Source organism: Maniola hyperantus, chromosome 6, assembly GCF_902806685.2.
Source record: "Maniola hyperantus chromosome 6, iAphHyp1.2, whole genome shotgun sequence".
Classification (NCBI taxonomy): Eukaryota; Metazoa; Arthropoda; class Insecta; order Lepidoptera; family Nymphalidae; genus Maniola; species Maniola hyperantus.
In genome coordinates, this window is record NC_048541.1 from 8031831 (window position 1) to 8048078 (window position 16248).

Sequence of the window (16248 nt, forward strand, 5' to 3'; positions counted from 1 at the left end):
ACACCGAAGTTTTTACTGTAAATTCTCTAAGATCTCTTTTGCTATGAGATCAGTTCTAAATCTAATACATTTTATAACTATCTATTGTTACTAATCACTAAACATCATACCTAAAACAATTATTTTTATATTATATTGTTTAAAGTTGCCCGCCACGGCCAGGAGTTCGTGGCTGGTCAAGCTAATCTAAGATATTGTACTGTACAGATTTTCATACGGCTTTCATCAATATTTACAAATTATCTAAGATGGCTATAATTTTCAGAAATTTTGCTTAAATAAGCTACCGGTATGATGATAATTATTGTGAATTAAACTGATAAGAAATGTATACTATCTGAGAGCTTCCGTTGCGTGCGTTGCGTAGGTAAATACACACGTAGTTACACACGCAGATAAATACATACATAGTTACACGAAAACAATGTATCCACTTATCCAGTGTAGTATTTAGTAAAATAATATTCCTCTAAAGGTGCCCGTGCAAAGCCGAGGCTGGTTGCTAGTTTTTTATAATAGAGCTTACCTGTACTCTAGCTTCTGTGAGATCAATTTTCATAGCTATTTCTTCTCTCGTGTAGATGTCAGGGTAATGCGTCTCTTGGAATGCTCTTTCTAACTCTTTGAGTTGTGCCGAAGTGAAGGTTGTCCGAATCCTTCGCTGTTTACGTTTTTCCGTCAGTGAGCCTTCGTGGCCACCGTATACTTTGTATGGAAGACCGGCTGAAACAAAAGAAAAGTTTTGATAGATCAGTAGGTATCAAAGTATTTTATTGAAATAAATGCACTGCATATCATAAATAAAATCACACACTACTTCATCCGTCTCATTTTACCATTCTGAAAAATTAAACCAGATTTTTATTCAAGTGTTCACCAATAAGTTAATTAAGATTGTCTCTTGAACAAAGTTCTGATAGGTCCGTATAATTTTATGATATCAGTACTGAAGTGAGGCCACTGGTAATATTTAAATGATTGTTAATAAATCAATGTACCTACTAGAGAATTTGAAAGAAATTAAAATCTCTAAAACCCAAACGAAATAGGTATACATAGTTTCAATTTTAACTGAAAGTCTTAACTATTGATATGTTGATAATTGACTAAATTATGTTGGACATAAAACGATCAACTTAGTTGATATAAAGAAGTCATAACAGTATCCTAAAAGCGATATACCTAATTGACCCTTTACGGTGGTATTAGGTAAACCTGAAAGTTTTAAACATTGTTGTGTTGATAGTTGATTTCAAACTAAGTCAGCATAAAATTAGCAATTAATCGATACATCATAGAAGTGAAGACGATATCCTAAAAGCTATCTACTTGATCCGTTATGGTGACTGGGAGAAAAAGTACATGGCAAGGCGGCCATTTTTGTCTCCCCCTCACTACGCCCTCGCTACAGTAGGTACTGACGGTGTACCTACACCGTTGTATATGTAGGTACTTACTGTTTATAAATGTAAATACTGTTTCCCGTTTTAATTAAGGAGGAGCGTATTTTTGAGTTCTCATTAATATGTAAGATTTTTGGGCCATGGTAGTACGTACCTAGTAAGTACCTACTTATTTTTCCCAGAATATCAATAAGTCTAATTATTCATTTCAGTAGTATTCACTTTTAACCTATAAATATGTGTTTGACTTTCGCAAAATCAGTTTCTGTGGTTTCTACAGGTACTTGATAACGAGCATATAGATTATAAAATGACTCGTAAGTAATTATTATGATACTGTGCAACTGTTTCAAGATTGATTTTTTCTTCGTCCTGCATGTTATATATATATACTTAATTACCTAATTGAACCTAGAAACTGCTTTATAACTTTTGCCGATTTCCTGGTATACAAAATGCAAAAAAATAACAAAATACATTCAGGTACCTACCTACTATGTAGTGCAGAAACCACACTGAAATAATAAAAATAAATATAAAGATAGAAAAACCGTAGAGGTGGCATGTCGCGTGTTGGTATCGATCCTAGCTACGCTCACGCTACGCCGCTACGCCTTATTCTACGGAAGGAAATGCATTCTTTTGTTGTTCTACTTGTTCTACGAGCTACGCGTTACGTTTATTTTTGATTATCCTAGAATACCGTCAAACTCTAGTATCATTTTACTCATAAAATGATACTAGAATTTGAGTTTCTATTATCATTTTATGAGTAAAATGATACTAGAGTTTGACGGTGTTCTAGGATAGTAAAAAAATAAACGTAACGCGTAGCTCGTGGGCATCTAGATCCTAGCAGATGCCCACGACTTCGTCCGCGTGGATTTAGGTTTTAAAAAATCCTATGGGAACTCTTTGATTTTCCGGTATAAAAAGTGGCCTATGCCACTATCCAGATCTTTAACTATACCCATGTAAAAAAATCACGTCGATCTATTGCTCGTCACTGAAGGACAAACCAACAAACAAACACACTTTCGCATTTATGATATACAGGTAATGTGTAATAAATACAGTGAAACCGGTAGGTTTGTTGTATTATTATTTTTTAAATTGCTCTGAGAAATTTAGGCACATACCAATGTTTACCAACCTGTGACTAATAGGGAAGAAATGAAAATGTATTGTATGCTATATGCTATGTATTATGGTTGCGAATCTACTTTTTACTAAGCTATTATACTGATTGCGATCGATTTGCTGTTACCCGTTGAGGAGGTCCGTCGTCTATTCCCAAAACTGCTAATCAAATCTTCACCAAACTTACGTGGTAACAAAAGTTAAATAGGTGTTAAAAGATTTCACGTAGTTAAGGAGTAAAATCAATAAAGAAATTGATATTTTTCGGGATAAAAACTACCCTATATGTTAACCCGGATTATCAGCAACCATTGTACCAAATTTCATTAAAATCTATTCAGTAGTTTTTGCGTGATCCGCGCACACACAGACAGACAGATAGACAGACATAAATTCCAAAAAAAATGGAGTCTATCGATAATAATGTTACCTCCAACTAAAATTTTCAAAATATATTTAACTAGCTTATGGTTGCGACTTCGTCCGCGTGGACTTCACAAATTTCAAACCCCTATTTCACCCCCTTAAGGGTTGAATTTTCAAAAATCCTTTCTTAGCGGATGCCTACATCATAATAGCTATCAGCATGCCAAATTTCAGCCCGGTCCATCCAGCAGTTTGAGCTGTGCGTTGATAGATCAGTCAGTCAGTCAGTCAGTCACCCTTTCCTTTTAAATATTTAGATGTACAGGAATCGTCCAGTTACAGTTTTATTATAAGTATACAATTACGAGAACTTACGAGAAACTATAAGTAACCGTATATGCTTGGAAATTCCAGTGTTTATATTGTCTTATACCCCAATATCATATTTTTGTTTACTGATACAGTAATAAAATTGTACCTACTTACCTATTTAAACCTATGTTTTTTTATATAGATATCGAAACTAAATGATATTGGCAACTTCATCCGCATGTAATTACGTTTTTCGAGAATCCTATTGAAACTTTTATCTTCCGGAACAAAATTATAGGTATTTTATTTTGTATATCGTCTTCGTGATACAAACTATCGATGTACAAAATTTTGACTAAATCAAACAACGGATGATGGGCTGTTAAAAGGTAACAGACAGACAGAAACATTTTCGCATTCAGGTATAATATTTGGTATGGATATTGATTGCTATACATAGTAAATTGTAGGATTTACGCATAGACTTATTTACGTCAATAATTCTGTTTGATGACAACAGGAACGAAACATACGACTATAAAATGGGTTAGTCGTTGATGTGCAAACCCATTACCAGAGACATAAAGTAAAATCCCATGAAACTGTTTAGACATTAGCCGTGCGGACGTGCGGGCGAACCGCAGACCGCATCGCAGCGACAATTACCTCAAATGAACCGGAATTAATCGAGACTCGCTTCTTGGGCGAGTTGCGGTCTCATTTGCATTATTAATAGAGGGGGAGCAAGCGCGCGGGGGATGGGGAGCATGTCACTGCCCGCGCACCTCCCCCCGCAATTTGCGAAACCTAATGAAGAGGATCTCGCCAAGATGTTTCTGTTCTTATGACGTTTAATTCGAGTTTGCAGATCGTGGGTCAGGCGAGGGGATCTCATTGTTATTGCGACCTTTATAATTTTATAGATCGTCCTGAATGTCTACTGGGAGTTGGCTGTCTCTACGGAAAACATTCGGAATTGGTGGTAGAATTTTATGAATTGCCCGACAATTGATACGTGTAAAAACTAAAAATGTAGATAAACATATACCTACCTTTTTTGAACGAGGGGTAAATCTGATACCTGATTTCTTTAGACAGAGATTGGATTATATGGGATTTCTACCCACTAAACTTCCTCAGTGGCATCCTCAGTACTTACTAAGAGGCTCTGGGAACTCTAAAGAACGTGCGCCGGTGCCTGTCTTGCGCGATACCCATTGGGATCATCCTGGAGGATGTACTCCCCTAGCCTCATGCACCTTGCACGTATGCAAGGCAGCTTGTGCAGTGTGCTACAACAAGCTGACGTCTTCTCATAGAATGTGCCTATTGTGAGATCTTTTTTTGATGAAAACTGAATTAAATTCACATGATATTTTCTAAATTAAAAGTGTACAGACAGACAGATTCTGCGGATAAAGCTTTATTTTGTCATATTTAAGGATTATTCATCATCATCATCATAATGGTCAACCCATTGCCAGCGCGCCCTACTGAGCACAGGTCTGTTCTCAGAATAAGAAGGGTTTAGGCCACCGCACGCTGGCCAAGTGTGGATTGGAATTCTTCACACGCCTTTGAGAACATTATAGAGAACTTTCAGGTATGCAGGTTTCCTCACGATGTTTTCTTTCACCGTTAAAGCAAGGATTAGTCAAGCAAAAGAAAATCAAAGCAAATGGCCACAACTCTGTCTCATCTTTACCAAATACCTTGGCTTATGTATAAACTCGTTACGCAGAGCACGTGGTGCTAATTAATCGTCAGACGCCGATTAATTCACAGGTGATATGATCCATGAATCCCCCAACCCCCGACCCCCTCGCCTCCCACCTGCTCTACCCGGCAATGTTCCGCTAATTATAAGACGGAGCGACTTGAGGGGGCCCCGGGAATCTACTGTATTTACACTTGGGTACCTTGTGATGAATTGTTTAAAAGATAGCTTATATTAGTGCATGAAAATATCTTGAACAATGTGGTAGTTATTCAGTTGAAATTCACTAATGTAGAGTAAGCAAGAAGAGAAATGAAGTAGAGCCGAAGGGCGGCTTCTTTCAAAGTCAAAGTCAAATACCTATCTTTTTTTTCGAAATAAAATGTACACTTTTTGATTATCAGTTATTGGATTTGTATGATATACCTACTTAATGGTGATAATTTACGATTACGTAAGCTTAAAACTAAAGCTATAGCTTTAGGTTTAATTCCAACAATATGTCAACGCCCCTAAAACTGAGTTTAAGTGTGTGTTATCCAAAAGACACTTCTTTAGAGGTTCTACTCTACTCCGTCTGTATGCTTTGGCCCCTCGGGTTAAGTATGAATTAAGTAACACGTTTTGATTTAGGTAGGTATAGGACCAGGCAAACAAAGGTTGCAACCACTTGAAAGATTTTCACACAAACGAATGTTTTATCTAATTCATATACCTATAAACTTATCTGTCAAAATTGTATGTAAATCTCAACATTTTCCCATCCATAGGTACTTAATTATAGACTAGCTAATGCCCGCGACCTTGTCCGCGTGCATTTAGGTTTTTTATAATCCTGTGAGAGCTCTCAATTATCCGGGATAAAATGAAGCCTTTATACCTAACTCTCTAGGTCTTTATCCATGCAAAAAATCACGTCTATTCGTTGCTCTGTTGCGGCGTGATTGAAGGACAAACCAACAAACAAAGTCACTTTCGCATTTATAATATGAGTACCTAGTAATTTACGCACAGTCAACCTCAACCTGAAAGTTATTCTAGAGCATCCTGGTTCAGAATACTTTCGGCGAGGAGTGAGTAAATCGTTTCGCTATCCGTCAGTCGGCTGAGGTTCATTTTTCTCGCGTCACGCGCAAAGTTCGCCAACATCCATAATGCAGGCGATGTCGGCGCGTCATCGCGGCATATTGCGCAGGAAGGGTTAGGATTAATGGAGCCCTGAAACAAACCTACATTGCTTTCTGCCCGAAAAATGATAGGCGTCCGTTGTTTTGTCACGTTTATTTGTGTTAAGAAATGAGCTGTTGTTATTGGGAAAACTTGTAACAAAGGTACTACAGTGGTGCTACAGTACAATTTAGAAATATTTTAGGTCAAATAAATACCTACTTCGGTCACATAACCAGAAAAGATGCGACAACCATAGAAAAGCTCATGCTAACTGCAGCTATTAAGATCGAAGAAAAAAGGCCAAAAAGCCCAAAGGCCCAGGACAGACAGACCAGATGAAGGAAGCTGTTGACTTGACTCTGGCATCTAAATGTGTTTTGCTACGTTGGAAAAATATTATCAAGAGTGTGTTATAAGAAAGAAGCCATGATTTTCAGTAATGAGGGAGCGACGTAAGGAAGAGGAGGAGACAGTTGCAGTCCCAGGCTTTGCTCGTTCAAAATTTACATTTAAAACGTAAACTTTATCCAATTCTTGAGTAACAAAAATATAAGAGTGATACAGAATGCCAATATATGTTACATTTGCAAATAAACATGTAGGTAAATTCCCGCAATGGCAGCAGTAAAACAGGCACTCCGAAACAGAAGTTAAATTTTCCTCTCGACGACGGGACGTGGGCACTCGTAAAACGGTGTATAAGAATGATTACAACATATTATTATTATCTTTCCATTTTTTATACCTATTGCCAATACAGTAGGTTACTTACTTTGACTCTGTTCTCAATTAAACTGAACTGTGGCGAATAACCACTAATATAAAATATATATAATAACACTAATTTCATAGTAGATTCATACGCTAGATCTCCGATCGGTTCTATTTTTCAAGCAATTTGACTATCGCCATTTTGGCGCTAGTAGCAGCGATGAGCGTACTCAGCACTAAATGTTAGTGAGATAATAAGAAAATATAACATGCAAGAGGCTCCAGCTATCTATGGGTTAATATCGCATTTTAAGTTATTAATCCCTATAAAAAAATATTTTGTTGCTTTATTGTTTAGAAAATAAAGATCTTCGAGGAGATTAATGAATGAGATGACTAATTAAGAGCAAAAATTGTATAAAAGTTGGTAAAACTGATAAACTCTAGCGGATGGTGAAAATAAACAACTGCCTATATTGTATCCACATTGTCATATCACATTACCATTTCCAAAAATAAAAGCAGCATCTCTAGCAGAGTGTGGCGTTACATTGTAGAAGTTACGACCGCGGCTCGCGACGCAGCTCGACTGTGAGATATTGCCTTTTTTATGACCCACTCTACTATACTATACTTACTGGGACAGAACAGATCACATGATGCGATAAAATATTGCCCTCCGTGCCACCAAATTGAATTAACCCGTCCACTTGCATGCAAAGGCGCGCCGACGCGAATAGGAATGGCGATATTGGTTTAGGATAGGTACCTACCCAACTATTGGAATTTTCCCTCTGCGTTACAAATCAAATCGAATAAACATCCGTAGATATACTTCGAATATTGTATTCAATCTACAAGTTTTGGAGACCCGGATTCTGAGATGCCCTGAACTGGAAAACCTTGTTAGTAAGCTTCGCTTAATGATTAAGTAGATAAGTTTATTTTGTTGGCTAAAATATAATACAAAATATAAAACTTACATTAACAAACATTGTTTTGATTGATACGCAGAGTTTTGTAGTAAAGAAAATTATTAAGTGATAGAAAATGTATTAAGTATAACAATGAATCAGCTATTATATGCTTTATATCAAAAGGATATCTATTATATATCTATTTACAGGTTTAGTTTAGTACCTGTTTCTTGGATTAAATACGCGTTGATAAAACTGTTTAATTTTAATGCAAAGTAAAGCTCCTTAAAATTATTAATATCAAACTTTATTAATATAGCTTGGGCTACCAGCAATGAGATATTACAACACCACCATAGGCATAATGCTTGTAATTGTACAACAATTAATACGCAAAACTTGTAATTAATTTCTGCGTGATTAACGTGAATAAGGCGGGTTTACTCAAGATTACGCGAAGAGAATTATCGTTGCGTGGGTGTTCGCGGGTGTGAGGCAAAGTTGAAGGGGAGACTGCACAAGGCGCAGGCTGAGATCCGCAAGGCAAAAGCAAGACTGGTTCGCAATGCTGTCCTCCCTCTAAGATTCGCGTGGACGCCGCCGCCAATTACGGGCGCAATCGCTCACGCGGCTGGAAGCTGGCCCCCTCGCCCCCGCCCGCCCAGGCCACTCTTTGTTTCGTGACGTCGCAACCTTGTTCTTGCTCCCCCATCATCCCGCCACTTGTTCAGCAAATGAAAACGATTTCACTTTGCCATAAGGGGAATAACATGTTAAAAAGTTTTCCGATTCTATTTCTGTTGTTAGTTACGTGTTTTAAAATATTTTGTAAAGCTTAAAGAAATTATCTGTAATTTTACAATGAAATCGCATTATAGGTATGTGCTGGAAGTAGGCTGGATTTTCCAAAATTCCCACGGGATAGGAAATAAAGAGGATCGATTTCTTCGATCTACTCGATATTAAATGGGAGTTTTACTGTTACATGGTAGTTACCTGGGTATACTAAAGAAGGTACCTACCTACTAATAGTATTTTTATAACGATTATCAGAAATAATTAAATTGTCACCCCCTAGTAGTACTCACGTCTGACGTCCTAAGAGGGTTCCATGCCATTAGAATAGAATAGAATAAAAATATGTTTATTCAAATAAACTATTACAAAGTAATTACATTAATTTACCAAGCACTGGTTCGAAATGCCTTTCCTACCGAGAAGAACCAGCAAGAAACTCGGCGCATGATTTTTTCAAAGATTCGATTTACAATATTACCTATGTCATGAATAGGTATAAGTAAATATCTATTGCAATCTTTTGTATGTAATTTAATTTATTTGTACCAGAAACATTTATTATTTACTTACCTATTGCTGGAGCGAGCTGCAGGTCAAATCCACGCTCTTTTATTATTTTTGGATAGGTACATAATCTTCGACTGTATTATATGCTCTTTTTAGGAGTAGGTATACTTTGAATAGATTTTTGAAACTTGTGCTGGCAAATCTAAAATTGATTGCAGAATTTTATTATAAAAAGATTATAGGCAGATAGGTACTCATTCCCACAAACTACTTTTGGACTTTCTTGAGGTGGGCCGTAGGAGTCGCAAAATTATAACGGTTTCTAGTAAGTTCATGACACAGGTACCTACTTGTTTAACATAATATAATACAGAATGTACCTACATAAGCATGGGATTTGAAATTAAGAAATCCCTATTTATTAAATCTGTACACCTACCTTTGTAAATAAAATCTACCTTTTGTACAACCTTTGTAAATAAATATAATTGTCAAAATCTGTTTAGGTTTAATAGACAGATAAACAGAGATACAAATTTTATAAAATTACAGTCTTGGGCTTCATTTATTAAAATGCTTCCTTATATTAACTTTTATATTAAATATATATTTAATGGGCTTCCAGTTACATTTTTAGTAGGTAATGCATAAGTATTTAGGTATATTGAGTAGGTATATTGAACAATCTAAATTTTTTCTCGATTCACGTTGTAAAGCGTTCAAAATTAATAATTTTTATTGTTCAATATTCTTGTTTAATAAAACGAGATTCAAACAGCCAACCACTGATCTTATTACCATTACTTTATTAGTAGGTACTATAGAGTAACCAGCATACTACAATAAATTATAAAGGAAACCTGTAAAAAGATAAAGTTGAAAACTAAAACCCGAAACTCTGAAATATTATAGTAAAATTGATTTTCTGTCGTTTGGTATATTTCAATTGTATACCATATTTAAGTATATTTATGAACTCAGATTTTTTTTCTTTCATTTGACACAATACAATAGCAAAAAAAAATTTAAAGACCTCCACTCTTTGGATGTAACATCTGTCAAGATCAGTTTTGTTCGTATAAAATGTAGGCTATATCACCTGGACCATAACAATCAATTGACACCACATTCATAAAAATCAGCCAAGTAGTTTAGCCGCCACAGTGGAACACACATAAATACAAACATACATACGTACATTCGTACATACATACATACATAGACTGCCAAAATCATAAACCTTCCTTTTGACTTTGCCGTAGTCGCGTAAAAAGTGAATGTTGCTACAATATAATAACGGGAGCTACGCCGCGTAGCGTGGCGTAGCACATCGTTAGAACATGATTGAAAATTGGAATCTGTAAAACCTGTTTTTATAATAGATATATTTTTCATCATTTGCCATATTTTATACGGGAGAAAACTTTCCTTTTATTGAACTATAAAAATATTCTTATAAGTAGGTAAATTAGGTGAATATACCTATATAAAAATCACTATTTTAGGATTTACCTAATAGTCATTCTTCCATTATTACTAAAATATCCTAGAACTTTCCCTGAATATAACGAAGATACCTACCTACTGAGTAGTATTATAACAATATCTACCTACTATATCACCTGTAGTTCTAAGATCCTCACCTAAAGATTAAACTGAGAGAGAAATCGCTACTAAGCAGTAATGGTGTCGCTTGTATTATATTTCTTTCTCTTGTTTTGTTTCTTTTTGTCTCCATCCTTCATTTTGGGTAACAATAATGTTTGTTAGCAGGCAACTTACGTTGTAGATTCATTGCGGGCGGGAATATATGGTGGTTCCTCATGGCGGCGTCCTGCGGGCGCGCGCACTGCGGCGGCGGCGGCTGGTAGCGCATGCCCTGGTAACGGTACGCGGCCTGCGACATCTGCCCGCACGACGCCAGCTCGCCCCACGACAGCTCGCCACCGCCCGAGCCCAGGCAGCCGCCGTCGAACCCGCCGCCGGCCCCGCTCAGGTACCCGTACTCCATGCTGAGCTATCCCGACGCACTCCCTGACATCGGCCCCGAGACCCAGCTGCCGCCCAAAGCGACGCGCCGCGGCACGCGAACACACGAGGTCGCGAAGGCTCACAGCCACATAATTGGATGAGCGGAATGTATATCGAATTATGCCGATTACAGATGGTATCGGATCGCTAGGATAGTTTTTGCCGGCACGGAGGACCGCGCGCTCGCCCCACTTGAAATCGAATGATAAGCCTAATTCAATAAGGGCGAGCCTCGAGGAGGAGGCGGGGCCGCACCCCCGGGAAGGCCAATGGGCGCGCCCAACGGCCGGGGGTGCCGCCCCGACGTCCCCCCGCCTTCACCCCGCCGCGGCACGCTCGAGGGTGCATGTCACGACACTTGTCTACTTTTCTTTTCGCCGACAGTTTCTTTGTCATTGAGGAAAATAAAAAACTTGTAATTAACGACCCAGGTACGTACTAATGAATTACCGTTGGTATATTTGAATCGGATTATTATTGCACCCCAATTTTATGGTAATAGGTAGTAGGTACCTACGGAAATTATGGTGTTAAAGTATAAAACTTATTTTGCAAGCTAAGACGGATTCAGTGGCAGAAAAAGGTTTCGCAGTGCGTGTGATTGATCGTTGTCTAGGGGTGGCCGCGGTGAGCAGTGCTTGTGTAATAGAAACTGAAATTATTTTCAGCTACGCTTAGAACTTTACTTGTTACGAGTTTTTAGAAATTTTAAATTTAGTATAATTTACAAGTAAGTAACGTACAAAACCCTCAGTCTTAGCAAGCAATTATAAAGAAATATTTTCGTTTCTTCCTTGTAATCATCTTGCATTTTTAGTATATTGTAGAGTTACTATGATTTTATGAATTATGAATTTTCATGTAGGTAAGTAGGTAAGTACCTATCTACCTATCTATGAATTTAAAATATTTTCAGCAGAATATCCTAAAACATACGTTCTAACCAAACTGATGCCAGAGTGTGAGTTCCTAACCAAAGGTGTAGAACTAAACCAAAATGGCTGGCACTTTTTCCTGATCTCAAATTATTGGGCCAATTTTAACGTCCTAGATACGTAGTATGAAAGTAACTTTTTTTACACGCACATGCAAATTGTGGAACCAACTCCCTTCGGTGGTTTTCCCACTAGAGTTCAACATGGGGCTATTTAAGGTGCGGTACAAATTCCTGAAAAGCCAGCAACGCACTGGTGGGATCATTTGGTGCTGCGAAAACAGAGATTAATTAGGAACAAATATATTTCATTAGCCTTCCACCAGACCAGACCAGAGACAATTTAAAAAATTACAAATTCCCAAATTGCTCCTGCCAGCAAGGGGAAGTTTCAGGCCGACGTTCGATAAAATTTTCTTATTGAACCCGGGCCCTCGTGTTTGTAGACCACAACACTCACTAGGTAGGTGATAGACTAGTCATTAAGACGTCAGCCTTCTTTTCGGGTGGGTTCAATATCGGACACGCACCTCTAACTTTTCAAAGTTGTGAAACAGAGTGAAACAGGGGTTTGAAATTTGTGTAGTCCACGTGGACGAAGTCGCGGGTACAAGCTAGTTTTATTATAATATCGTAGATATACTTACATCCGCGCACGGTACGTGAGAAGATGACGCGTATAATATTCGCGAGCCGCACGCCGCGCTCCCGCGGGACGCGCGACGCATCCCGTCACTTTATTTATTATTCATCTTAATTGCAACACAGTTACTCCCTTTTTTATTTTCTCTTTGATGTATTTCTAAAAATACAAGAGCATTTTGTACGCATGTAGCTAGGTAAGTATGTGTGTAAGACGTGCAACACAATTAAACCATGTACCTATGATGTGGAGTTAACTTTTTAGATATATACTTTTATAATAAATACGGATACATCCGTATTAGGTACATTGGTTTGCGACAACTTTGAAAGTTAAAGGTTAACTTTGAAACCTTATGAGAACGGTGTTATGTGTGACGCTGTGTTCCAAAATGAGGGGCACTGGACATCAAGTTGTAAGCAAAAACTAGTTGTAGGCAGCCCGCAAAATTTTTGTTTATGGAATGACCCGTCTAGGGCGTAATAAAAATAGATAAGTAGAGGTTCTTATCAGGTGGTATGGGAGGAAGATTTTTACCTTGATTTTGTGGTCTATAGGTACACTTACTTTTCCGGTAGGTTTACTTACGACCATTCGATCACAATGTTGATTCTATTGCAATTCAAACTGGCAATATGAATGAATACCTACTTACATTGGTTTTAACATCAAACAAAACTAAATTTACATTTTTTCTAGCCGTTAACCTTCCGAAATTTACTTATATAATCTAAGTAGTTAAGTAGATATCAATTAGAAAAATTGAGCGTAGACGTAAAAAGTAAATACTGTTGATTTCCTTTATTTACCTCACAACATCCTGCAGGGGATGAAAAACAAGTCCCCAGTAAAATATGTGATCACTTAGCAACCTGCAATCAAACAACTGCTGCGTTGTTTTTCACTTTCGCTAACTGGTTTTCCATTGTTTCTCTCACTAGCCTTTTGTATTGCTTTGTGACTTGAAAAATGAATAATTTAAAAGTTTTCAAGAAACCCCGACTTTGGTTTACGCTGCACATTTTTAGCCCGCACATTTACATCTAACGGACATACCTACATATACACAGGTCAAACACATAACACTCCTTTTGGGCTTCGCCGCAGTCAGGCAAAAAATAACTCTCTTTTAGGGCATTAGTTACCTATACTTAAGTTATCACAAAATATATTCTAGTCATGGTTTACCATTTTAATAAATCTTTTGCCATGTTTACATATTAAAAGCAGGAGAGGTGAACGCGCGTACTAGGTAGGAAAGAAGTTCTATGCCTACTAAGAAGGAGAGGATTTAATATTTCACAAAATGCCTTAAACATGACTATATAGAGTCTGAAGACCAGTCGTAATTTTTGTCATTCAGTATTAGGTATATGCTATATGGCTTGATTTGTTTTAAAGTTATGATGCATATTTACCCGACTACTTAGAAGCCCAAAACAAGGCTTAGGTGTTTGCCCTATAATATGTATGTCCATTCCTTACGTCCGCTCGTAACTAATCAATGCTCAACTGATTTTTATAAATGATACGTCATTAGATTCATCTTGATGGTGCGTCACTGGGTACATAAAATGGCAGATTTTATGCGCTTTACTGTATCTATACCTACTGGCTTAAAAATATGCAGTGCAAACCGCAGATGGGGTTTTCTGAAAACTTTTTAAGTTACTTGTTTGAGTATCCGCTAAGTATCATGGGCTAACTATTAAGACGTGTGACGTATAGTTCAGTTATCGTTAATTAAAAACAGCATAGTATGGGGTCGCAGGCGGCATGTGGCCTCAGCCTCGCGTCGGGGCGCAAATTGAATTAGAAGACGCACGCGCTCTCCCATAACCGCCGCATTATCAGATTAGTTGCAATGCTCCGAGCATGCGATTACTACTTCTTTGTTTTGCTTCTGATTTACAATACACTTGTTCGGTTTTCTTAAGAGGATATTGTAGAACATTTTTAGTTAAGTATGGTTACCACAATTACCTAAGATTACTAATAACTAAGTACCTACTTACTTAGTAGGTACGATTGAGGTGAGGTTCTGACTTCCGAGTGCTGAACTGAACTAAGTAGATAGCGGACTAAATAGGTAGGTACTAGGTAAAATGGTAATAGGGCTCTTGTTCCGACTTTTCCGGCTACGAAAGTAAAAGATTGATTGAGATAGCTGCAAGATTTGCAATATAATAATAATAATAGCAGTTTAATCAAGTATGTGGTAAAAATGGGTACCTATCTACTGTACTATAGTGACTTAGTGAGTCCATCCATAGCGTCCTTTGTAAGTAGGTACAGTTTAGAATTTTCTCTAGATTACCAGCCCGCGAGAGGGTTCCGACAAGCACCTGCGCCAGTGATTGATGAGCAGCCATCATCGACTGCGAGACCGAACGCCCGCCAGGCTATAGGTAGTACCCACCTATACATTAGTTTATCAGTCTATGCCTATAGATACCTATTCTTTGAGCTAATCCATACAAACATTATAAATGCGAAAGTGTGTTTCTGTCTGTCTATCTGCCGTATTTTCATGGCCCATCCATTTAGCCGATTTTAACGAGAGGTACCGAGATATCTAGCATTCCAGGGACGGACATAGGCTACTTTTTGTCACGGAAAATCAACAGGATTTTAAAAAAGCAGGTATCATCGTTTTGGTTCAGAGATAGCTTCGATCCTGGAGATGGGTAGGTTAAGTTTCATCCCGGAAAATCAAAGATTTCCCGTTGGAGTTTTAAAAACTAAATCCACGTGGACGAAGTCGCGGGCATCATCTAGATTCTAGTTTATTCATACCTACATATATACTAGTATAAAACAGTCGCCATCCAGGTTTGTGTTCGAAACTTTTTTATAGCGCAGTAAGTAGGCATTTACCTAATAGACCTAAGTACACTCGTAGGGAGTATCAATTACCTATTATCTAGGATTTATAGGTGAGTATAATGTTCCTCCCGACTGATTTTCAGTCACGACGGCCAATTTCTACGAAGAGTAGCTAATTCACGTACGTTTAGAGTAGCTGGACTACCCATGGGTAGTATAATTCACAAATAAGTGCACAAACTCATGTGCACTCCCTACTTCTGTACTCTCCTAATCCGGTGGGATGACAATATGACACGACCGGAGAGAGATCAGGCGCAGGGCCAACCGCGACACGGAGGTGTACCAACACTGTCAATTTCCGACTCGGGCCGATACATCATACAAAAATCTAGTTTATAATCCATCTTTTTTGGGATCGACTCGGGATTCGAACTCGAGCTATGAGGCTGTTAGATATATGAGAATGAGGTTAGTTAGGTACCTATAGGTGGTACCTTGTGTATATATTTATCTACCTACGTAACAAACAAAACCAATCTATTTACAAACATACCTACAATTCTGATAGCTCTTTAGTTAACCTTAGACCAGTGAAGGGGAAGAATCCTGTAGACGGAGGTCGAACAGTGCTGTCGCTTGTCAAAGTAGCCGCCGTCGGGGTGTTTGAACAACTAATGAAGGCTCTCCGGAGACGGTGTGTTTGCCTCGACGCCGACGCCCCGAGCTCTCCTCGCCTGGCTTTTTCGAACGGCTGGCTTTGCGGAGTCCCC

General features: G+C 38.0%; 1 protein-coding gene across 1 annotated transcript in view; it reads right to left on the reverse strand.

The window, feature by feature from the left end:
- Nucleotides 1–11104, reverse strand: part of LOC117983192 (paired mesoderm homeobox protein 2B-like) — a 42784-nt gene extending 31680 nt beyond the window's left edge. The window contains exons 1-2 of the mRNA XM_069499415.1: nucleotides 10824–11104; nucleotides 527–723 (exon numbers count right to left, since the gene is read on the reverse strand). Of these exons, the coding sequence (XP_069355516.1) occupies nucleotides 527–723; nucleotides 10824–11052 (426 nt within the window). The 5' untranslated portion in view covers nucleotides 11053–11104. The remainder of the gene's footprint in view (nucleotides 1–526; nucleotides 724–10823) is intronic.
- Nucleotides 11105–16248: the final 5144 nt, after the last annotated feature.